At 34.8% G+C, this 24,244-nt stretch overlaps 1 protein-coding gene across 5 annotated transcripts in view; it reads left to right on the forward strand.

Annotated features, from left to right (window-relative positions):
• Positions 1–24,244, forward strand: part of ATAD2B (ATPase family, AAA domain containing 2B) — a 122,630-nt gene that overhangs the window by 65,481 nt on the left and 32,905 nt on the right. For all 5 annotated transcript variants that reach the window (XM_027555972.1, XM_027555974.1, XM_027555975.1 and 2 more), the window contains 2 exons: positions 5,487–5,673; positions 17,778–17,963. In XM_027555972.1, coding sequence (XP_027411773.1) covers positions 5,487–5,673; positions 17,778–17,963 — 373 coding nt within the window. The remainder of the gene's footprint in view (positions 1–5,486; positions 5,674–17,777; positions 17,964–24,244) is intronic.

The following is a 24,244-nucleotide window of genomic DNA, read 5'->3' on the forward strand; positions in this document are numbered from 1 at the left end:
TTTAATAAGGGTTGCACACGTATTTTGTATTTGTTGATTTGGTTTGGTTTGGCTTTTTTGTTTGAGCAACATGTGTTAGCATGCCAGATTAATACAGAAAAGATGCTGGACAAGTAGAAAGCATGACTTGAATGCTGGTGTCAGTAACGCTAGCTCAGGCATTGATGGTGAGTTTCTGTTTCTGGATTAGTTTCCTAAAACTGTTGAAATCTTTTCTTTATATTTACGATGAAATAGAAGTCAAAGTATTTAAGGCCTATCGATCTGGTAAAGAACCCTTATGATGGAAAATAAGTTTTCTTTCTTACTGTATATTACCATAAAGGGATTAAAAACAGAACTTTCTGAGGTTCTCCAAATGAAAATAGCCTTGTTTTTTCTGATTAGAAAGATGATATACTCTGTAGAGAATTCAAGTAAAAAAGAGCTTAAAGAAGAAAGTAAAATTAAAGCCCAAGCACCTGAAGGTAATATTTGTTAACATTTTGGTGACCACACTTTGGTATTCTTGCTATCCATATAGACAGACCCATATATTACTTTATATAATTTATATTCTTCTATAAGACTTTTAATGTAACTTGCCTTTCCCTCCTAACTATGTTTGGAATTTTATTTTATGTCAATATATGTCTAATGTCATTATTTTAAAACAGTAACTGCATAGTATTTTTTAAATGTTTCACAGTTTATAATAACCTTATTGATAGAAATGGAAGTTTCCACTTTTCCTATTTTATAAACAGTACTTATTTATGATAGACATCTCTCTAAGTATATATCTTTATACCATTTTCTGATGCAGACCTTAGGGAAGATTTTAAAAACTGATGCTGTGGTCAAAGTGTATATATGTTTAAAAATCTGATAGAGGTTGTTAAATTGCCTTCCAGAAAGGTTGTACCAATTTATATTTCATCACTAATGTATGAAAGGGTTATGTTTCTATTCCCTTTTCATTTCTGAGCACTGTTTGTCTTTTAAAATCTTTACCAACTAGATAGATGAAAATAATACCTTTTTATGTATATGAACCATTCATTCTTTCATGTAGTCTTTCACTCCTGCGGATCTTTTGTCAAGTGCTTATTGTGTGCCAGATGTTGCTCTAGGTAATTGGATCCATGTTAAGATGCCTGCCCTTATTCAACTTTCATTTCAGATGTAGACAGACAGTAAAACAGTCAGCATGCTAGATGAAATGTTAGAAGATAACTACTGTGGGAAAAAATGTAGAGAGCACTCAGAGATAAGGGAATCTTTGGGAGTAGAATGCATTATAGAATATCCTTGGATGTATTACATTTTGGCATATATTTGCCATATTTAATTTCGGAAAGTTGTGCTTTTTTCCATTCTCACTATTCATGAGAATACCAATTTTCCCACCATCTACTTACTAACAAGAGTATTATAATCTTCAGTTTACCAATCTAATAGATAAATGATGTTTCTGAATATTTTCATTATTTGTCACCTTTGATAGTAACTATCAGATCTTTCTCAAGCCTCCATCACTTCTGGGTTTTAAGCTTTGTCCAGCTGCCTGTCACCCTACATTGTGTCACAGATCTTTCAGTGTGTGCTTGCTTGTGTCTCTCCTTCTCTTCCCATCAGTCCTCTGAGCTACTATCCATTCCATTGTCCTGACTGAAATTGGACACCATTCTCAACTCTTTCTCTTTCTTCCCTTCTATATCCAGTAAATGACCCAGTCCTACAGATTTTTCTTACTAAATAAGTCTAATCTCAAGCTCTTCCTTCTACCTCCTCTGCTAGTATTCTTGTCTACACTGTTATTAACATCTCATGCCTGAGTTATCATATAGCATACCTCTAACTGGTCATCTTTCCTACTGTTTGCTGCTGCTGCTGCTGCTAAGTCGCTTCAGTCATGTCCGACTCTGTGTGACCCCATAGACGGCAGCCCATCAGGCTCCCCCGTCCCTGGGATTCTCCAGGCAAGAGTACTGGAGTGGGTTGCCATTTCCTTCTCCAATGCATGAAAGTGAAAAGTGAAAATGAAGTCACTCAGTTGTGTCAGACTCTTTGTGACCCCACAGACTTCAGCCTTCCAGGCTCCGCCGTCCATGGGATTTTCCAGGCAAGAGTACTGGAGTGGGGTGCCATTGCCTTCTCTGATCTTTACCCCTACATTATCCTAAAACCTTGAAAGAAGCTGGCTGTAATGAACTATATCCACTACCCCAAAGGGCAAGAGATTTTTTTGGCCTCTGTTCCTTTGTACATCCTGTTTGTATTTCTTGAAATTCATGCTTTCTGCCTTTGATCTGTTGGATTTTTGTGCTTCCGTAACGCTTTTTCAGGAAAGTTATCTGTGAGTCTCTAATAGCACCATGTACTCAAAGGTTGTTGCTTATTAATTTATTTCCTTTTTCCAATAAATACACTGAGTCATGAGCTCTGTAGTAACAGTGTATTGGTGGATACTTTGGGCCAAGGCATTCAACATAGGAAGTAGTCAAAAATTGTTAAATGAATGATCATTTTTAAAAAGTTACTTCTTTCTATTTTCTTTTTGAATTGTTTACATCCTTTGTATAAGAAGGTAGTTTTGGTTAAAATACTGTGCATATAAGCTCTTTATGCGTTAAAATCTGTTCTGTTAATGGCAAATTTAATTATCGTATTTGATTGTTTGCTGTTTGGTTCAGATTGTAATTTTTTAAAATTTATTGAAGGATAATTGCTTTACAGAATTTTGTTGTTTTCTGTCAAACCTCAACATCGGTCAGCCATAGGCACACATATATCCCTTCGCTTTTGAATCAGTCTCCCATCGCCCGCCCCATCCCACCCCTCTAGATTGATACAGAGCCCCTGTTTGAGTTTCCTGAGCTATACAACAAAGTCCCGTTGGCTATCCATTTTACATGTGGTAATGTAAGTTTCCATGTTACTCTTTCCATACATCTCACCCTCTCCTCCCCTCTTCTGAAGTCCCTAAGTCTGTTCTCTATGCCTGTTTCTCCACTGCTGCCCTGTACATAAATTCTTCAGTACCACTTTTCTAGATTCCATATATATGCATTAGAATACAATATTTATCTTTCTCTTTCTGACTCACTTCACTCTGTATAATAGATTCTAAGTTCATCCACCTCATCAGAACTGACTCAAATGCATTTCTTTTTATGACTAATAGTCCATTGTGTATATATACCACAACTTCTTTATCCGTTTATCTGTCCATGGACATCTAGGTTGCATCTATGTTCTAGCTATTGTAAATAGTGCTGCAGTAAACAATGGGATATATGTGTCTTTTTCAGTTTTGGTTTCCTCAAGGTATATGCATAGGAGTGGGATTGCTGGGTCATATAGTGGTTTTATTCCTAGTTTTTAAAGGAATCTCCATACCATCTTCCATAGAGGCTGTATCAATTTACATTCCCACCAGCAGTGCAAGAGCCTTCCCTTTTTTCCACACCCTCCCCAGCATTTATTGTTTGTAGACTTTTTTGATGATGGCCATTCTGACCAGTGTGAGGTGATGTCTGATTGTAGTTCAGATATAATTTTTGAATAACAAATGTTTTTAGATTTTTATGAATTAAAAACACATGAATCTTTTGTTTTTTTGCTTCTATGTTAGAATTCATTTTGTTCTGTGAAATGAAGATCTGTATCCTTCCTATTTTAAAACAATATTTGTGTTATGGTTCATCTTTGTTCCATTTATCTTTATGCTTATTATCTTATATAAAATTTTTTCAATTACTGTGATTTGTTTTCTGGGCTGCTATTAAGTTCCACTGATCAGGGTTTCTTTTCTCTGGTGCATTATACATTCTGTTATTCTGTTCTGTAATATGTGTCAGTATAAAGTAAGGCACATCTTTATGTACTGTTTTAGAACCTGGGCTTTGCAGTTATATGGACACTGAGTTGTGTAATCTTATAGCAAACTTCTCTGAGCCTTGGGTTCGTTACTATTTAGTAAGAGGAGACTTATGTATTTCATAGAATTGTTATGAAAATTAAACAAGAAATCTGTATGAAGTTCTAGTTACTAAAATAGGTTTAAATGTTCTGAAATTGAAGCTTGCACACTTTTCCACTTGATATTTTTACTTGATTATTTAATAATGATTATTTATTTAATAATGTTGCAAGGATGTTTTAAATCTCCCTCCTGCATCAAATTTTATTTTAGGATTTTTGATTTGCATTTTTAAAAATCTGTAAAATAAAATACCATGAACTAACCATAGTTAACAATAGTGAAAATGAAAGTTGCTCAGTCATGTCTGACTCTTTGTGACCCCATGAACTATACAGTCACTGTAGAGTATTCTGTACAATCTACTGTATTCTATACAGTCATGGAATTCTCCAGGCCAGAATACTGGAGTGGGTAGCCTTTGCCTTATAGTTAACAATAGCTAGGTGTAAATGCATAGGAAAATTTGACTTCTGTATTCAGGTCCATGATGTATTCCAAATAGTTCTGCATCTCTCTTGTATAGATTTTTTATTATTGTTTATGATTTGTATATTTAGTGTTGTTTATCATTTGTATTTTTACAGTTGCGAATAGAATCTTCTTTCCTTCTTTATATTGGTTATTGATGGTGTTTAGGAAAATCAGTTTTTCTATTTCCATCTTCAGTCATTTTCTTGGTGGTAGGCTATGGCAGTGATTAGTTGATCCTCTTGGATTTTCTAGTGTATAATCATGTTCTTTACAAATAACAGTGTTTGTCCTATTTCTTTCCATTAGTTCCATTTTAAAATTTGCTTTATTATTATTGCATTGCTTAGAATTTCCTGCATTATGTACAGTGATATTAGATAAACTTGTTTCATTTATCTTTTTAGTGGTGCTGTAGAATCTTGAAAATACAAGTTGATTTTGGTTTAATATGTTATCCTCAGTTGGCCTTTTCTGGTGTAGGGCTTTAGATGTTATCTACTAAGTTAAGACCAGTTAGTTTTTATTGGCCTAGAAACAAAATTGCTGCCACTAAAGAAGTCCTACTTTTTTTTTTTTCTACTTTAAAAATTGCAAAATATGTATGTAGTCTACCATTAATAAAGAAAGAAACCATTAATAAAGAAAGCCCTACATTTGGAATAATCTTTAGATGTATATCTTTGTTGGAGAAGTGGAATTCTTAACATTTGACCTTGGATAATTAATAAACTAGATCATACTTAGTATCTGAAGCATTTTCCAAGTTAATATATGTGGTATGAGAAGATGAATGCCCAGGTATTCTGACTTTCTTTCAGAATGGATTTTTATACTTTTATGTCTTTGTTGTTAATGTGATCAGAGAGATCAATATTTTAAAACTGTAATTAATGAAAAAATGATTCACTATACTTAAAAAGTGAGAGAGAAGAAAAAGCTCTGTTAATTTGGTGTTACATTCTTTTATGTAAATATTTACCTAATATTTCATCTTGATCTTCAGAGTGTATGGTTTTGAAATAATAATTATATCTTATGTGTATTGCAGGTCACCATATCATCAGCCAACCTCTTACAGGCCAAGGTTATTGCTATCTGGAGAACGAGGCTCAGGTCAAACTTCTCACCTTGCTCCAGCACTTTTGCACACTCTAGAAAAATTCTCTGTGCATAGACTAGATCTCCCAGCACTTTATTCAGTTAGTGCCAAAACACCTGAAGAATCATGTGCACAGGTAGGTTTGCACTATATCAGAGTACTTCCAACTTTCTTATTATTTATATCACAATAGTGTTTGATAGATAAATTTTTTTCAAAGAACAGTAATATAAATATTAACTTTTTGTTGGTTGTTAGCATTCTTATATTAAGGCAAAGGATCCTTTTGGTTTTTTAAAATGAGATCAGTTTTTCCATGATACTTCATTTTTTTCTGAAATTTTAATACTATTTCTTGTATTAAAGCTTTATTAAACAGTATAGAAAAGGAACTTCTTTTTGCCTTTTTTTGACCCTTTTTACAGAGACTCTTTAAGCTTCTGTCTGTATTTAAGAGCCTTAAGTAAGGGAGATAATGTCAAGTTTGAGAAAGCCAAGATTTAAAATTAGTTTAGAAAACTGATAGCAATTTAAAAATTATATGTATTTGTTTTAATCAAGTGTCAATTTCAATCAATAATCAATTTTCCAATACTTTATCTTTGCTAGCTAATGAAGCAATTTGACGTTTTAATATATAACTGTGAATTTATTACAAGTGTGTCATGTTGGAACTAGGGGCTAAGGGAATAAGTTTTTTGAACCAAGGGACCATGTCTTCACCATTTCTGTGTCTCTGACACAGTGCCCACCTCATAGTAAGTACTCATTAAATGTTTGAGTGTCATCTTCTACTTTGACATTTAGCCTATTTTTAGAGATTAGACTCTCGAGTAGTAACACTTAAGAGCATTGCACAGTTGTTTTTTTTTTCCCCAATTATAGTTCATATATATTTAATGCATATACTGTCTAACTGACAACCATTCTGCACCTTGTAGCAAGATAGATTTTTTAAAATAGCTCATAGTCAGTTCAGTTCAGTCACTCAGTTGTGTCCGATTCTTTGCAGCCCCATGAACTGCAGCACGCCAGGCCTCCCTGTCCATCACCAACTCCCAGAGTTTACCCAAACTCATGTCCATTGAGTCAGTGATGCCATCCAACTATCTCATCATCTATCGTCCCCTTCTCCTCCCGCCTTCAATCTTTCCCAGCATCAGGGTCTTTTCAAATGAGTCAGCTCTTTGCATCAGGTGGCCAATAGTGTCAGATTTATTTCTCTTTTACTTAACAGTTCTTTGGGTATGAACATCCTAGAAGTACTTCACTACTTATAAAGTCCTAATTAAAGGTTTTTTTTTTTCCCCCAAAACCCATGGCCTGACTAAAAAACTTTATACCAGTGATTTTCTCCAGGTTTTATACATTTAATTTATCCTGGCTGTTAGTGTTCTCCAGTAAGGTGGATTTACATGTTTGCTCATGTTTTTCTTTTTAAGTGAGACAAAATTATTGTAGTTCTTATGCAAGTACGGGAATAACTCAGTACCATTTAAAATAAATCCAAGTGATTTACTAGGAAAATATAAATTAATAAGGTGACTTCAGAGGAGAGAGAATCTAAATAGACAATAGTTGTGGAAGAAGAAATTGAGTGTCAACAAGCACTGAGTCCAAACAATTTCACAGGTGAATTATTTTAATCTTAAAGGTTAAGATTATTTTGATGCTGGTTAAACTGTTCCAAAGCATAGTAGAAGAAGATGTGAAATCATAAAAAAGAGTGGTGCTAAAACTTTGAAAGAAATACAAAGAAAATTGTAGACTAATCTCACTTAGACAGTGGTCATAAATATTCCAAATTTATCTAGTAGCACATCGAAAGAGTAATGTACTATTACTAAGGCATGCAAAATTGATTCAGTTAGATGTGGGGAAATATAAATATTGGAATGAACATATTGAAGTTAAAAATACTTGCCAATAAAACTACACAGTGCTGTGAACAAAGATAAAGAATAAAAAGAGAGTATGGACACAAAAGGTGAAAAATAAACAAACTCCAGAACCAACAAATGTCAAAACCTAAATGAACCACAATTTCCTCTCAAAATACTTCTGGGAAGTAAAGTGAAAGTGAAAGTCGCTCAGTTGTGTCCGACTCTTTGTGATCCCATGGACTATACAGTCCATGGCATTCTCCAGGCCAGAATACTGGAGTGGGTAGCCTTTCCCTTCTCCAGGGGATTTTCCCAACCCAGGTCTCCTGCACTGTAGGCAGATTCGTTACCAGCTGAGCCACAAGGGAAGCCCAAGAATACTGGAGTGGGTAGTCTATCCCTTCTCCAGCAGATCTTCCAGACCCAGGAATTGAACTGGGGTCTCTGCATTGCAGGTGGATTCTTTACCAACTGAGCTATCAGGGAAGCCCTCTGGGAAGTAAGTATATTAAAATAAAGATAGAGCTACATGGCTCTGTGTGGACAAAAAAAAATTTTTTTTGCCAATAATATGATTGTAGTATTAACTAAAAACCTATTAGGGCCAATAAGAGAATTCTGTAAGGTGGATAATTTCAAAGTTAATGTTGAACTGCATGGGTCCACTTATAGATAGATATTCTTCAGCAGTAACTACAAAACGAAAAGATCTGTGGTTGGTTAAATCTGTGGATGTGGAGAAACTGCAAATCCAGAGGGCCTGACTATAAATTATACACAGATTAGCCCCTGCGTGTTCAAGGGTCAACTGCATAATAAAAGGAGAGGTTCCATTTAAAATATTAATAGCAACTAATTTTACCTAGGAATTAATAGTTAATTTGTATGGCCTAAAAGAAGAAAGCTAAAAAGTCACTTGAGGACAGCTGTATAAGTGAAAAGGCATACCTCGTTTTTATTTACTATGATTCAAAGTGTAGACTCAAATCATATTGCACAGATTAAAATCTCAGCGCATTTGTATTTTTTGTGGCCTTAGATAAGTTGCTTAACCTCTGTAAGCCTCAATTTTCTCATCTATGAAACAAAGATAATGGTACCACATAAGGTTATTTTGATTATTGAAACAAGCTCATCCAATAGTCTTGGCATACAGTACCCAACAATGACAGCTATCATCATGTTTATCTCTTCTGCTACATACAGCTAGTGACTGGTAAGACTCAACATTGGAGAGCCATGAGTTCTCTTCTAAATTAATGTATAAATTAAGTACAATCCCAATAATAATCCCCCCCCCCAAATTTAAGAGGAGACATTAAAAAAAAAGGCTCTTTTTTTTTCTCTAGAAAATAAATATGAGCATAGCAAGGAGAATTCTAAAGGAGAAACTGTAGTGAGATATCCGTACCAGATGTTTACAGATGTAGTAGAACTGTAATAATAAACTACTTGTACCTGTGCAGGAGTACACTGACAAACAAGGGAACAAAAGTGAGCAATCATGCTTAGGCCTGTGTAGAAATAGAATTTAGTGTCTGATGATGTTAAGTATATGATGATGATGACATTTGATTTCTTAGAATATGTGTACTTAGTCGCTCAGTCATGTCTGACTCTTGCGAACCAATAGACTATAGCCTGCCAGACTCCTCTATCAGTGAGATTGTCCAGGCAAGGATACTGGAGTCGGTTGCCATTTCCTTCTCCAGGGTGTCTTCCCCAGCCAGGAATCAAACCCAGGTCTCTTGCATTGCAGGTAGACTCTACCGACTGAGTTACGAGGGAAGCTCTGTATCATAGAATAGATGGATTATTTAATAAATAGTCTTAGAAAACTGGCTGGCTCTATGAAGGAAAAAGAAAAACTGGATTTTCTGCCTAAAATTTAGGCCCAGTAAATTCTAGATTGTTAATGGAACTATTAAAGTATTAGGATAATTCACAGGGTCAGTATATTATCTTGGATATGGGAAAGTAATTTCAAAGCAATATATAGAAGCCAAGAAAAATAAGAACAAAATTGACTTTATAAAATTTTTTAATTACTCATGACAAAAAACTTTTCTTTAAATAAAATTAATAGATATAACCTGGTAAAGATTTGTATTTGCAACACATGTCAAGGACAATTTTCCTAGCTATACAAAAATATATTAAAATCAGGAAGAAGAAAGGATAACAACCTAATAAGAATTGGGAAAATAGGAACATGCCATTTATAGAGAGAAAAAAGTGGCAAATGCAACCAATAAAATTTTGAAAAGATTCTTTGCCTTACCTATAAGTGGAAAAAAAGCATGTTAAAGCAGAAAGATACTATTTTAAACAACTATCAACTTGTGAAAATGAAAAGCTTGATAAACCTAATATTGGATATATGAGCACTCATACTTGGTGAGTGGAAATGTAAATTTATTTTTTGAGCCAGGAAATTTACATTAAGAAACATTTCCTAAAGATGTATTAGCTATAAGTATTCACTCTTGAATGTACAGGGGTATTCATCAAAGTATTGTATAGAATTAGCAAATAATAAGACAAAAAGAAGCAAGCTAAATGTCCTTTTTATGGTGGACTGGCTAAAGTATAGTAACAGAAATACTAAGAAGTCTAACAAGAGTGAGGTAAAAGATTTATATAGGCTGATGTGGAAAGATGAAGGAGATATTAGTGGTCTCCTTTTGTTAGATATTGTAAGTCAATTCAAGTATGATCTTCTTTGTGTTAAAAAAAAAAAAAACTTAAAAAATATATGTCCATGTCTATATATAAGAAGAAATTTCATCCAAGAATTACCCTTCCCCCACAAAAAAAACCCGTTAAATAATTGTTGTTTTGGTTTGGGGGAAGAAATTTGGAGGATTAGGGGAATGAGTAAGCTTTGTCATTTTGGTTTACACTTTGCTATGTAGTTTAGAATTTTTTTTTCTTTTTACTCATGTATTTGAAAGTTTCAGGCAAACTGAAAGATAAAATCACTTTGAAGGTAGAACATTTTCAAAATGAAGAGGGTATTCTCTGTCTGGTTAGTTGTTCCTTATGGCTACTGTATGTGTATATTCACAGTCATAATACTGGCTTCATGTTAGGTAAGGAAATCTTAGGAAATACATAGTAAACTGTATGTTGATCTTATGGGATCCTTGGTTTGTTTTTTTTTCCCTGAATCCTGCTTGGCATCATCGGGCTAAATTTGAATTCTAACTGCATGTACTTTGGTCTCTTTCACTTATCTTGGCTTTTGATACTTTTTTTTTCATGTTGGTGAGGAGGGTGGAGAGAAGTGTCACTTGGTAGTGGAAAACAACAAAACCCACTGCCTATTATTTGGGTTATGTTCCATTGCATCTAGTGGGTCAAGACAGCTCATCTTCTCTGCTTTCACCTACGAGCTTTTGGGTTGGAAGTGCGGCCTCTTCTTGAGTGACCAACACATGGATGTCTAATCTGCCCAGACACTGGTTCAATTGTATAGTCTTGATAGCTGAAGCTCAGACTTTCTCTGAATATTGAGCAGAGACCACATAAACCATCCCAGTTAATCCCTGACTTTGAATTTTAAGTGCATATTTTAATTTATTTATGATAATAAAACATACTACTGTCTTTTCCAGAAAACTCTTCAAAAATAGACTATTATATAATGAAACTGAGGAATTTTTTCTTAATTTGAGAAATTAAGAGATTGGCAAGCCTGGGTATAAGTAGGTAAAAAAGCCTTATGGAGAAAGAGTGTCTAACTGCCAAAATGCCGAGGAAAGAGAAACAAAAAAACCCTTCTCTCTATCCTTCTCTTGCCTATATTCACTTTCTTTTCTTCCCTTTTGGTTTACTTCTCTTGGTAGCTGGTCCTTCTGTAAACAACATTATCTCTAAATAGATGTGGAATATAAGGGTTTGATCTGTGGCAAGTTATTCTGTGATTTTCTTTACCTCTTCCTCTGAGATGTGTAATGCAAATTAAATTGGGTTGTTTAATAGTGCAACATGAATGTGACAGGTAGTTTTAAAGGAAAGAAGTCTTGAATCAACCTTTCAAAGTTTGTATTTATGTGTGTTAAGATGGAAGGAGCGGAAGAGCCCTACTTCATATTTCTTTATGCCATGGGGATCATGTTTAGTTTTATGCTTGTTCTTTAAAACATCCTCACACAAGCAGATATGTGACAAAACTTTTTCTTCTTCTGAATGCCTGGGCTATTGATTAATTTTATCAGTTGCATGAAAAGTGGTAAAGGAGTTAGTTTCTGCTGTAGGGTTTTCTCATTGTTTTTTAAAGTTTAATGAGAATGAGAATCTCCTGGGGGTGCTTATTAAAATTTCTGATTCTCTGGCTCCAAACCCAGAGATTCTGATTCATGAAATTTGAGATGAGCCCAGAAACCTGCACTTTTAATGTGCATCCCAGTTGCTACTATTTTAAGTCTTCAGTAAATAAACACTTAGAAATATAGTTTTAGCTCAGGGGTTCCTAACCCCAGGGCCATAGCTGGTACCAGTCTGTGGCCTGTTAGGAACCGGGCTGCACAGCAGGAGGTGAGTGAAATTTCATCTGTATTTACAGTTGCTCCCCATTGCTGGCATTACTGCCTAAGCTAAGCCTCTTGTCAGATCAGCAGCTGCATAGTAAATGTAATGCACGTGAATCATCTCAATATCCATGGCCCGCCGCCTCCCCCACCCCCCATGGAAAAATTGTGCCAAAAAAAAGTTTGAAAAAGAGTTGGGGACTGCTGTTTTTGCTGATTACTGGACAGTAGTTTGACATTTAAAACTGAAACAATTGCCAGAGTTCATAAAGTAGCTCTGTGTGTGAACATGTCTGTATGTATTTTACTTAGCATTTCATTGTTTTCCAAAGACTCCGAGGGTAGGAGAATGAAAACTGATGTAGCCTGGAAGATTTGTGGTTGTCCCAGTCAGTTCACAAGTAATTGTTGAGCCCCTACAATGAGGCTGGAGATGTCAGTATCCGCAGTAAAAAATTTACTGTGTTAACACTCTCTAAAAAATAAAAATGGGAGAGGGAGAGGGTGGGAAGATTTGGGAGAATGGCATTGAAACATGTAAAATAACATGTATGAAACGAGATGCCAGTCCAGGTTCGATGCACGATACTGGATGCTTGGGGCTAGTGCACTGGGACGACCCAGAGGGATGGTGTGGGGAGGGAGGAAGGAGGAGGGAGGAGGGTTCAGGATGGGGAACACATGTATACCTGTGGTGGATTCATTTTGATATTTGGCAAAACTAATACAATTATGTAAAGTTTAAAAATAAAATTAAAAATAAATAAATAAAAGGAAAAAAATAGCAGCTCTAATGAGGTGGACAAATCTAGACAAATTATACAGAGTGAGGTAAATCAGAAAGAGAAAGACAAATATTGTATATTAATGCATACATATGAAATCTAGAATGATGGTACTGATGAATCTATCTACAGGGCAGCAGTGGAGATACAGACATAGAGAACTTTCAAAAGCTGGGGAAGAAGGTGGGATGATTTGAGAGAGAAGCATTGAAACATAGAGATTACCATATGTAAAATAGATAGCCAGTGGGAATTTGCATATGATGCAGGGAACTCAAAGCTGGTGCTCTATGACAACCTAGGGGGTGGAATGGGCAGGGAGGTGGGGGGAGGTTTAAAAGGGAGGAAACATATGTGTACCTATGGCTGATTCATGTTGTTGATGTATGGCAGAAACCATCACAGTATAGTAAAGTAATTATCCTCCAATTAAAAATAAAATGTTTTAAAAATAGCAACAACTGTGAGTCCCTTTTACTGACTTTTTCAGATGTATTTCTTTTCCCTCTTGTATCATTTCCATTGCTGATTTAGGAAAAAAGTGATTGATGAATGTGTTACTTAATTGTTTTCATTACTATCGAGGTATAATTGAATCGATAAAGCTTTGGAGTTTGGGTACTGTATGTTGTTATGAGTAATTTCACATGGTCAGTAAGGTTTTTTGGAGGGTGAAAGTTTTAGTATTTATTTTTCCCCAGAAAGAAATTACATCTGGAAATTCTCAGGGAAAATCTGTTTTGGTTACATGGCATTAAGGAATTAATATACTTACCTATGTGTATACTTTGGATTCTGTTGTGTTTGTGAAAGAGGATTTCTGGGTTTCTCCATAACACTCTGTGTATGCTGGGGATACTCTTGTGTTTGTGTACATGGCTACACATCTGTGTTTTGCCATAGCACTTTTTTTTTCCTTGGAGTTGTAAACAAATTAAATTATCCTGGCCCAAATTGTGTCACATTTACTGAAATTATTGAAGTTTTTAGCGATGAACATATCTTCATTGCTAGAAAAGGAACTTGGGTGTTTTAATTTTCAAGAAATGTTGATTTGTATTAAACACATTGTTCAGAAACTCTAGTATAGCTGTGTTTTTTAACAGGCTGATTTTATATGCTTGTAAAGAAATTGGGCTTTTAATTTCTTGAATCCTGAATCTTCAAACCTCAGGCAGTGCCTTATTTTCACATAGATGCTCAAAATGGAATAAGTGACATATGTGGAAGAAAGTTATCCATAATGGAGAAATAGTATTATTTTAACTTTTTTTTGATATCATGGTTTAAGGAATTAAACTTCTTTAAATAGTACTTTTTAATTTTTATAAAAATTGAGAATAAATTAGCCCCCAAGAATTTTCTTTTACTTATGTCTTATAATTTTAGTACATTCATAATATTGTAAAGTGACCAAGACAAATTCTGAAAATTTATTGATGATACAAAGTTGTTTTTCTCATGTAGCCCCTTTTAGAAAAGTGAAAACTGTACTGGCTTGGAGCTTTCTGCTTCACGCACCTTTGCATTTGAAATTACTCTAGTTTTCAGTTTTTAAAGTGGCTTGTTATAGGCTGTATATTCTTAATTTTTTAAAGATACAGTAAATTTTCATGCACTGAAAATTTTAATTTGGTATCTAGTGTACTGATTTGAGGTTTAGTTTTTGAACTAAGGACTCATAAATACAAGTGCAGTTTATATTGTTAGTGCTTCCTTGCATGAAAGGCCCAATTTTTGCCTTTCATATCATCAATACTTGGAGAAAATAGTTTGTGGTTTTTTTTCAAATAAAGAAAAAAAAAAGTTATATACAGGACTCTGATGTCTGGGAGAGGAAGAGGCCAGAAGTATATTGTTTAAAGAATCAAAATGAACATTCACATACACTGGTGTTCGTTCATTTATTTGTGCAAGAGTGCTGGTCATGTCAGAGGTATTTTGAAACGGTTGGTTCAGTAATTTGGCCTACTGTCTTTTTTTCTCTATAACAGTTTTTCTGTTTTCTACTACACCTTGCACATCCACCAATCCAAGACACCCTATAGGTGAGTATTTTTCTAGTTATCAAATGGCATCACTTGTTCCCAAGACAGTTGCCGCTTCACTAAAACTAGCCTTTATTTTTCTCCTATGAAATATTTAATTAATTGATTTCACAGAGTGTATCTTATTCCATGGGGCTTCCGTTGTGACTCAGTGGTAAAGAATCCACCTGCCAATGCAGGAGACCCGGGTTTGATCCCTGGGTCGGGAAGATCCCCTGGAGGAGGAAATGGCAACCTACTCCAGTATTGTTGCCTGGGAAATCCCATGGACAAAGGAGCCTGGAGGGCTTTAGTCCATGGGGTCACAAAAGAGTCAGACATGGCTTAGCGACTAAACCACCACAACTATCTTATTCTGCAACTTTTAAAATTACCTGGAAACTGTTGAAGAGCTGACTTTACATTAAAAACACACACACACACACAATATGATTAAACTTTTTAATCAGTTTTTAAATACTATCCTCAGAGTCTATTCTTTCTGGAATTTCATTTCAAAAATGGGAGAATTAGGACAGGTTGACTATTTAATGAAAATATAAAAGTTTATTTTAACATTCAGAGATAAAATGGAATAAGGAGTTAAAAAGGAAATTTGTTTTAGTAGCGTTTTTAAATTTTTCTGGAAATTAAGGATGTTTTTCATTTAAAAGTTTCAGAGAAAACTATTCCCTGATTATTGATATTGCATATAATTAGATTAATTCTTGATTCATGTAATTATATATTCATGGACCAGAAAGTCTGAGCCTTTTTATTTTTCTGTATTTATCTTAGACTTTTTTCCTGATCATTTTTTGCCCTCTAGGTTTTCAAATATAATTTCAAAAAGTTCTAATAAAGATGCTTTCCTAGAGTCTTTGGAAATAAAAAGGGTAATGAGGTATCATTATCTTATTCAGTGTGCTAATTTTGAGAGGTTTGGATGAGAAAAGGAAAGAAATAGAAATATCCCTCAACTCTTTTACAGTTGGTGATACTTATATATGTAGTTCAACCTTGCAGATACGTTTGAAACATCTATATTACTGCACTGTTTAACTTATGGCTCTGGAAAATTGTTTATTATCACTTAAACTGTCTGTTGCTTTGCCTGTACTCTCGTATCTTTGCTAGCAGGTAGATGTTCTCAATCCATATATTAATAGAAAATCTAACCTACAAATACTAGAATTAGCAAGGCAAATTTCATTTTTAAAAAAAGGCATGTTTTTTCATCTTTCCCTGGGCATGTGGTAACCTGCATGGCTGAATTAGGTAGTTTTGTGAGGTTTCTTAGTAAGCTGTGAAGTTTGTTAGTCTTTTTCATATAATCACCTTTTTCTTCCTGCTGGTTTTCCCTTGTTTTATCAGCAACAGCCTTGGTCACTGTCTTCTACATACCATGCCTGATTTGGGTGGCATGTAGTAAAATTAAAACCTTTTTTTTGGAATCAAATACCTTTCTTGCCTTTGTGCTCCTGTGTGGTTCCTTCCTTTTGCCAACATTTATGCTTGTTGTTCTCTTGTGAATCTTCTACATGAACTTTGGAAAATAATAATCCTTGGATTTCGACGTCCAGGTTAAGAGGGTGTGTATTTGCAGAAAAGGTCAAAATTTGAAGGTCCTGAAGGAGTTGTACTGTACAACTGTTCTGGATTGGTGGATATGCAAATGTTAAAGGAAGGGAAGGAACAAATATTACTTTTGATGTGAGTGATCATAACATCTACATTTCCAATTAGGGGGAAATTTTTATTTTAGTGTCTTTCATCTGGTTTATTATTACATTGGCAGTATATTTTATTTTACACAGGAGATTTAAAACTATATAAAATATAATATTTGAAAAATTCATGCAAGTGGTAGGCTTACTCATTAAAGAAAAATAATCCTTTTGAATCTTAAGAATGTTTTGATAATCATTTAAACTATTTGATTCTCATTTCTGTATCTTGCACATTACATAGGCTAATTGAAGTGTGTTTAAGAGAAAATAGAGAATTTTAGAAGTAGAGTTTTTATATTGAAGAGGGAGAGACAGGTTTATTTTTTTCTGGCTGCACCGCATGGCATGTGGATCTTAGTCCCCAACCAGGGATCAAACCTGTGCCCTGCATTTGAAGCATGAAGTCTTAACCACTGGACAGCCAGGGAAGTCCCTGATGGTCAGATTTTTAACTTACTCATACACTTGTTAAAGGTACTGAAGAGATGTCATATTAACTTGTAAGAATTTGTTGATGGACTATTGAGTTGTTGTTGACTTTTATGTAAAAGGGCAGTAGTTCTGTCTGGCAACTTATTAATTGCCAGCCTGGTCTTTATTTGCATGTGTTGGCAGACTGTGACTGAAGCTATGGTTAAGACTCTTTAACACCTAGGGAAACTTTATTTTCTACTTTCTGAAGTGGGAGTGTCTCATGGTTTTTTCCTAATTTATTTATTGCTTTTTAGAGATTAAAGGTGTTTTGTGACTATTTTATAGAAGATTGAGTTAAGGTAATGGGAGGTAAACAAGTGGTTCAGCCGAATAGTTCATTAAGTTTAAGCTTTAGGGTGGCATATCTTGGTTAAAATATTTAATCCATATGTTGAGTGATTTTAGGCAGTGTGCACGAACGTGTAAACTGTGTCTTCTTTTTCTTCTTTGTGCTTCCTGATAATCACTCTTACGTAGGTGACATATAGGTGCATGCTTATCTCTTTATTTGCAGCATTATAGTGGTGTTTTACTTTATGTGATAGAGAAATGGAGCAATATGATACCTTTATACTATTAATACATACTGAGTAGGAATAATAACAAAATATTCTCCTTTTCTTAGGTGGGATAAGGGTAGATAGAAGTTGTATGTATGGTTTGTGCATTATGTCTTGAACAACTTAAATATTGAGGCTGACCGTAATTATAGTAACAGGCCTGACACATTTAATGTATTGGGAAGTTACTGTGTAGACTTTAGAATAATTTCTATTTGAATTTTTAATGCCAGTTCTTTCCTTAATTAGATTTTTCGTGAAGCTCGAAGAACAGTACCTAGTATTGTTTACATGCCTCACATTGGTGATTGGTGGGAAGCTGTCAGTGAAACTGTGAGAGCAACTTTTCTGACTCTACTACAAGATATACCGTCATTTTCACCCATATTTCTGTTGTCTACCTCTGAAACCATGTACAGTGAACTGCCTGAAGAGGTAAGAACTGACTAAATATTTATGTTTTCTTATGGTTTTAAAATAGTTTTCCTTGTAATTTGACATATTTTGTCAAGGTTCATGCCTTGGTTGTACCAAATATTAGCCATGTGACTTGTTAGTTAACTTTTTAAGTTTCGGTTTGTTATTTTTTGATATATATTTTGATATATTCCTCAGTATTGTTGTGAATTATGAGACAATTCATGCTTAGACTGGACCATGATGTATATAGTAACTACTAAGAACACCTTAGCTGTATCGTCGTCAGTGCCATTATAATTATTCTTCTCCTTCTTACCATCTGTTAGATTATTTTGGTGGGATTTGACCTTTCCTCTCTTTCATTGGTAGCATCATGTTGTGCATATTTTTAAAACCTGATATTTAACATTTGAATTCAAATCCAACTCAATAGTAGAGAATTAGGTAAAAATCACAGGTGTTTCAGAAAAAATGAGATCAACTCGTGAATGAAATTGCTTTTTAAGAAATTATTTTAACATTCTAAGCATACCAGGTTTTGAAATAATCTCCTTTAGAAGTGCTTAGAAATATTTTGCCCAAGCAACACAGTTCTTATAAAAGCTTTATATGTTTCAAATTTTATAGTCTAAATCTTGATTACCTAGAATTTTATGATTCAGATTTTTTTACCAAGTTCTTTTGTTCTGTTTCAGCTCTTTTTATATATCTTGCTAAAGTGAGTTTGTACAACTTACTGCTCTTGTAAGAAAAGTATATTAAATGTAGAATATTTCTCTTTTTTTTATTCAGAGTCTGATATTATTGAGACCATTAATCAGTATTTTTTTTTTTTCTTTAATCGCAGGGAGCGGTAAAGTTTAGTGGAAAGATGTGTGCAGTAATAGTCAGAAAAATACACTTGTTGGTGTGAGATAATATATGTGAATTTATTTTGAAAACCACAGAGCTACAAAATGTTTGGTATTATAAAGTTGGAATGCTTTTGAAATGATTTAGGAGAATGGACTGAACCTGGACATAACTGAACCTAGGAGCCACATCTTAAAATTTGATCCTCTCAACTAGTTTTATTATTATAATTTTATAAAAATTAAAGAAAATTAGAATAATTAAGGGTTCTAGGCAGAAATATATATTTGCCTAAAGTGTCCCTATATTGTTAAAAAATTTGTAAATAAAAGTATTACTAAACCTATCTTCGTGATACAGCAGTTTTAGTTTTGCATATCCTTGTTTATTTGCATATGTGATTTTATTGTTAGTTTAGTTTTATAAAAGCTAACATTGCATCATATACATTTTCAGTGTTGCTATATTATACTTTTTTTGTGAATTCCAATATCCTTAATTAATAGCTAAAATACTAGAAATTTACTAGCATCGAATCCTAAAATTTCAGCACCCACCCTCCCATCTTCTGTATTCTTCACCCTTATTATACCAAATAGTTACTAAAGATATCAAGGATAGTCACTGTGGGACAAAGTGACACACTTATTTGTGGGGTGAAGATTATGGAGATTTTGTTAGACTACTGGTTACATTATATGTTTTATATTAATTTATATTAATTGTCCTTAGAAAAGCCTCCTCTACCCCAAGCCTTTCATTTTAATTTCAGCTTTGCCATTAGTATATTGCTCTGTTTCGGTCACAGACAAATATAGTAGTGAATAATACTTAGTGAGTATTGATAAATATTTGGTTAATAATTAAAAAGCATAGAGAGTTGCCAACTGAGTAACTAGGTTAGCAAGGTGCCAGATTGATGGAAGAAAAATTGAAGTACACAGTGGGTAGCAAAAGACTAAGTGATTCTAAAAGAAAGAAATGGCCAGTTACTATAGTGTGTTTAAGAAAATTCAGTGGTAAATTAAAATAACAATAAGATACAGATTAAAAAAGAAAAGTTTCATAAGCTCTCTTCAGGACGGTTCATAGTAATAGATCTAAATAAAAAACATTCATTTAAGTTCAGCGATGCCATTTATAGATAAGTAGTTTTTCATAGATAAACAAAAAAGATAGAACACAAACAGCACAAAAAGTTACCATAGCCTTTCTTCATGGACAGAGTTTTTTAGGAACAAACACAAAGATATGGCACAGGCAACATAAAAAATACCAGAGTATTTATCATAGCTTTTCTTCATAGATTGGAAACTAAATATCTTATAGCAGGGGATTGCTTAGGTCATAGTAGATTCCTTCCATGAAATACAGTCAGACCATTAAAAATATTGATGTAGAAGACAATGTCATGGAAAGATGCTTGACTATATTGCCAAAAATTATAGGCATTTATATTAGTATGTATGGCTTTGCTGCTAAGTCACTTCAGTCGTGTCCGACTGTGTGTGACCCCCGTAGACGGCAGCCCACTAGGCTCCTCTGTCCCTGGGATTCTCCAGGCAAGAATACTGGAGTGGTTTGCCATTGCCTTCTCCAATGCATGAAAGTGAAAAGTGAAAGTGAAGTCGCTCAGTCGTGCCCGACTCTTCGCAACCCCATGAACTGCAGCCTACCAGGCTCCTCCGTCCATGGGATTTCCCAGGCAACAGTACTGGAGTGGGTTGCCATTGCCTTCTCCATGTATGGCTTTATCTGGGTTTATATAGAAATAATTATGTATATATAGTCATATATATAAATAAAACTATATGTAACTATTAATAATAGTAATTATCACTGGGTCTTAAGATTTTAGTTATTTTTGTTATCTGTTTTCTAAATCTTCTGTAATAAATGCTACTTACTGTTCTCATCAGGAAATAAACTCATTCAGAGATGAAAAGAAAAGGTTCTCTACTAAATTTTTAAAAGCAAAGCAAAACAAAAAAGAATTAGTCATCATGGGACTAATAGGGATACAAAAATGTTTTCTTTCTCTGGGACAAAGTGACAATTTCATCCTTTAGAGCCCTTTTAAAATTCTCTTATAAATGTGTCTTTGTATCTTTCCCTCTTTTTTAAATCCAGAGTTCAGTTCAGTTCAGTCGCTCAGTTGTGTCCGACTCTTTGTGACCTCATGAACCATGGCATGCCTGGCCATCCTGTCCATCACCAACTCCCCGAGTTTACCCAAACTCATGTCCATTGAATTGGTGATGCCATCCAACCATCTCATCCTCTGTTGTCCCCTTCTCCTCCTGCCCTCAAACTTTCCCAGCATCAGGATCTTTTCAAATAAGTCAGCTCTTAGCATCAGGTGGTCAAAGTACTGGAGTTTCAGCTTCAACATCAGTCCTTGCAGTGAACACCCAGGACTGATCTCCTTTAGGATGGACTGGTTGTATCTCCAGTCCAAGGGACTCTCAAGAGTCTTCTCCAATACCACAGTTCAAAAGCATCAATTCTTCTGTGCTCAGCTTTCTTTATATTCCAACTCTCACATCTATACATGACTACTGGAAAAACCATAGCCTTGACTGCTGCTGCTAAGTTGCTTCAGTTGTGTCCCACCCTGTGCGACCCATAGACAGCAGCCCACCAGGCTCCCCCGTCCCTGGGATTCTCAAGGGAAGAACACTGGAGTGGGTTGCATTTCCTTCTCAATGCATGAAAGTGAAAAGTGAAAGTGAAGTCGCTCAGTTGTGTCCAACTCGTAGCGACCCCATGGACTGCAGCCTACCAGGTTCCCCCGTCCATGGGATTTTCCAGGCAAGAGTACTGGAGTGGGGTGCCATTGCCTTCTCTGTAGCCTTGACTAGACGGACTTTATTTTTCATATTATCTTAAATATTATAGTGAGTATGTTTCATAGCAGAAATGGAGTATTAGTAGAATAATATGTTTAAGTAAATATGCATGTACTGGAGGGAATATTTTCAAATTTTTTTTTAACTGATGAGGCATTTCATCCAAAAAAAAATTGGAAATCATCATTCTAGACTGACTGTTACCCAATTGTGATCCATGGACCCCTGTGGGCCCCACAAGACATTCAGAGATTTGTCACATTCCTCTTTTTTCTTGTTTAAGCTGTGTATCTTCTTTTGTTTATTTTGGCTGTGCTGAGTCTTTGTTGCTATGCTGGCTTTTTTCTAGTTGCAGGGAGTGAGGGTACTCTCTAGTTGCCGTGTGTGGGCTTCTCATTGCTGTGGCTTCTCTTGATGTGAAGTGTGGGCTTTAGGGCACAGTGGACTTCAGTAGCTGTGGCACAGGGGGTCAGTAGTTGTGGTCCCTGGGCTCTAGAGCACAGTCTCAGTGGTTATGGTGCGCGGGCTTAGTTGCTTTGCATCATGTGGGATCTTCCCAGACCAGGGGTTGAACACATGTCTCCTGAATTGGCAGGCAGATTCTCTATGACTGAGCCACCTGGGAAGCCCTGTATCTTCTTGAATATGGGTTTTCTTAATGTATACCAATCACAACAACATTATTGTAGCAGATTGAATACAGAAGCAGAAAATGAGAATCCAGTTGTCTTTCATTAAGCCAGACATTAAAGAGATTTGAAGAAATGTAAAATAATGCCACTTTTCTCACTGAATTTTATTTTACATATATAATATTTTATATTTTGAAAAAAATATGTCTTTCAAAAGAGTGTTTTGTTGTTCAGTCGCTAAATCATGTCCGACTCTTGTGACCCTATGGACCACAGCACACCAGGCTTCCCTGTCCTCTACTATATCCTCGAGTTTGCTGAAGTTCATGTCCATTGAGTCAATAATGATATTCAACAGAATATGCGTTGTTAAATTTATCTTTTTGAAGTATCATTGATTTACAGCATTGTGTTAATTTCTACTATGCAGCAAAGTGATTCAGTTATACATACATTCATATTCTCTTCTATTATTCATTTTGTATGTAATAGTTTGTATCTGCTAATCCCAAACTCCCAATATAACCCTCCCCCTTGGCAACTACAAATCTGTTCTCTAGGTCTGTGATTCTTTGTTTCATAAATAATTTCATCAGAAGAATATATTTTAGTGTTGACATATAATAGGTTTTAAATGAATACATTATTTGAAAGGTTCTTAGTTTTAATTTTTAGTGCATAGATATTGGCCAATATAACCCAGATAAACAAAAGCTCTTTTAGGTTCTTGAGTAATTTTTAAGAGTTTAATGAAGTGTGGAGACCAAAACATTTGCGTCTCTAACCACTACCACAAGCTCTTTGAGAGGAGGGGATTGTCTTATAGCCCTTCCTTCCTGATACACTGGAATTGCTTAGTAAATGTTTGTTACATGGAAAAAGAAATTGACCGTTGAATTACCACAAAGGCTTTACGTAAGTCCTGCCTAACCTCATTCCTTTTTTTTTTTTTTTTTTTGGCAAAATTCTAGTGTAAGTAATATACTTCTGTAGACCCTGAAGATTTTTTCTGAGAACAGTTGGAGAATTTTAGTTGAGATATATGAAAATTACAAGCTATTTCTATTTAGGAGAATTAGGAAAAAAGAGTCCAAGGTTGAACAAAGAAAAGAGATTTTTAAACAAGGAAGCAGATAGAAGTTGAAACTTGAATTCTTATATATTGCTGGAGGATTGTAAAATGGTGTAGCCACATTGAAAAGTTGGCAGTTCTTAGAATGTTCTGATATGACTCAGCATTTTCACTCCTAGGTAACTACTCCAGAGAAGTATAAACATACATTCACCCAGAGACTTGTACACCAGTGTTGCTACTAGAATTATTCTTCATAGCGGAAATAACCCATTCATTAATTGGTGATTAGTGAAGCAAAATGTCATATATACAGAGTGAAATATTATTCAGCAGTAAGTGGAGTAAACTGCTGATAACACTGTCCAGCGTGAGTGAACCTCAATATATTATTCTAAAAGTGAGAGAAGCTGGGCACAGAAGACTACCAGTTCTATGATATGTGATTTCCAGAAGAACTGAAATCTCTAGATGCAGAAACCAAACCAGTGGTTGTCAGCTGGGAGTGAAGTGTAAATAGACTTGAGATGGGCACAGGGGAACTTTTTGGAGGTAATGGAAATATTTTTTTAGTAAAACTGACTTGTGATGGTTGCACAGCTGAATTAATTTACTAACAATTATGGAACTTAAAGTTTCAGAGAGAAAGTAGGAGGTATGTCTAAGTTTATCTGGAAAAGTCAGAGAAAGCTTCACCCAAAAAATATTGACTTGAGTGGAGAGTTTAAAAAAATGTTTAGGAAAGAGTGATTAGCATATATAAAAACCATTGTGAACCAGTGTGAAAGAGAACATGATTCATTCAGGGAATTAATATGAGTTTCGTCTTGTTGCAGCATGAAGTTTGAGTCTGGGAACATCAGAAGATAGGAGTGAATTTAAAGACAAAAA

Source organism: Bos indicus x Bos taurus, chromosome 11, assembly GCF_003369695.1.
Source record: "Bos indicus x Bos taurus breed Angus x Brahman F1 hybrid chromosome 11, Bos_hybrid_MaternalHap_v2.0, whole genome shotgun sequence".
Lineage (NCBI taxonomy): Eukaryota > Metazoa > Chordata > Mammalia > Artiodactyla > Bovidae > Bos > Bos indicus x Bos taurus.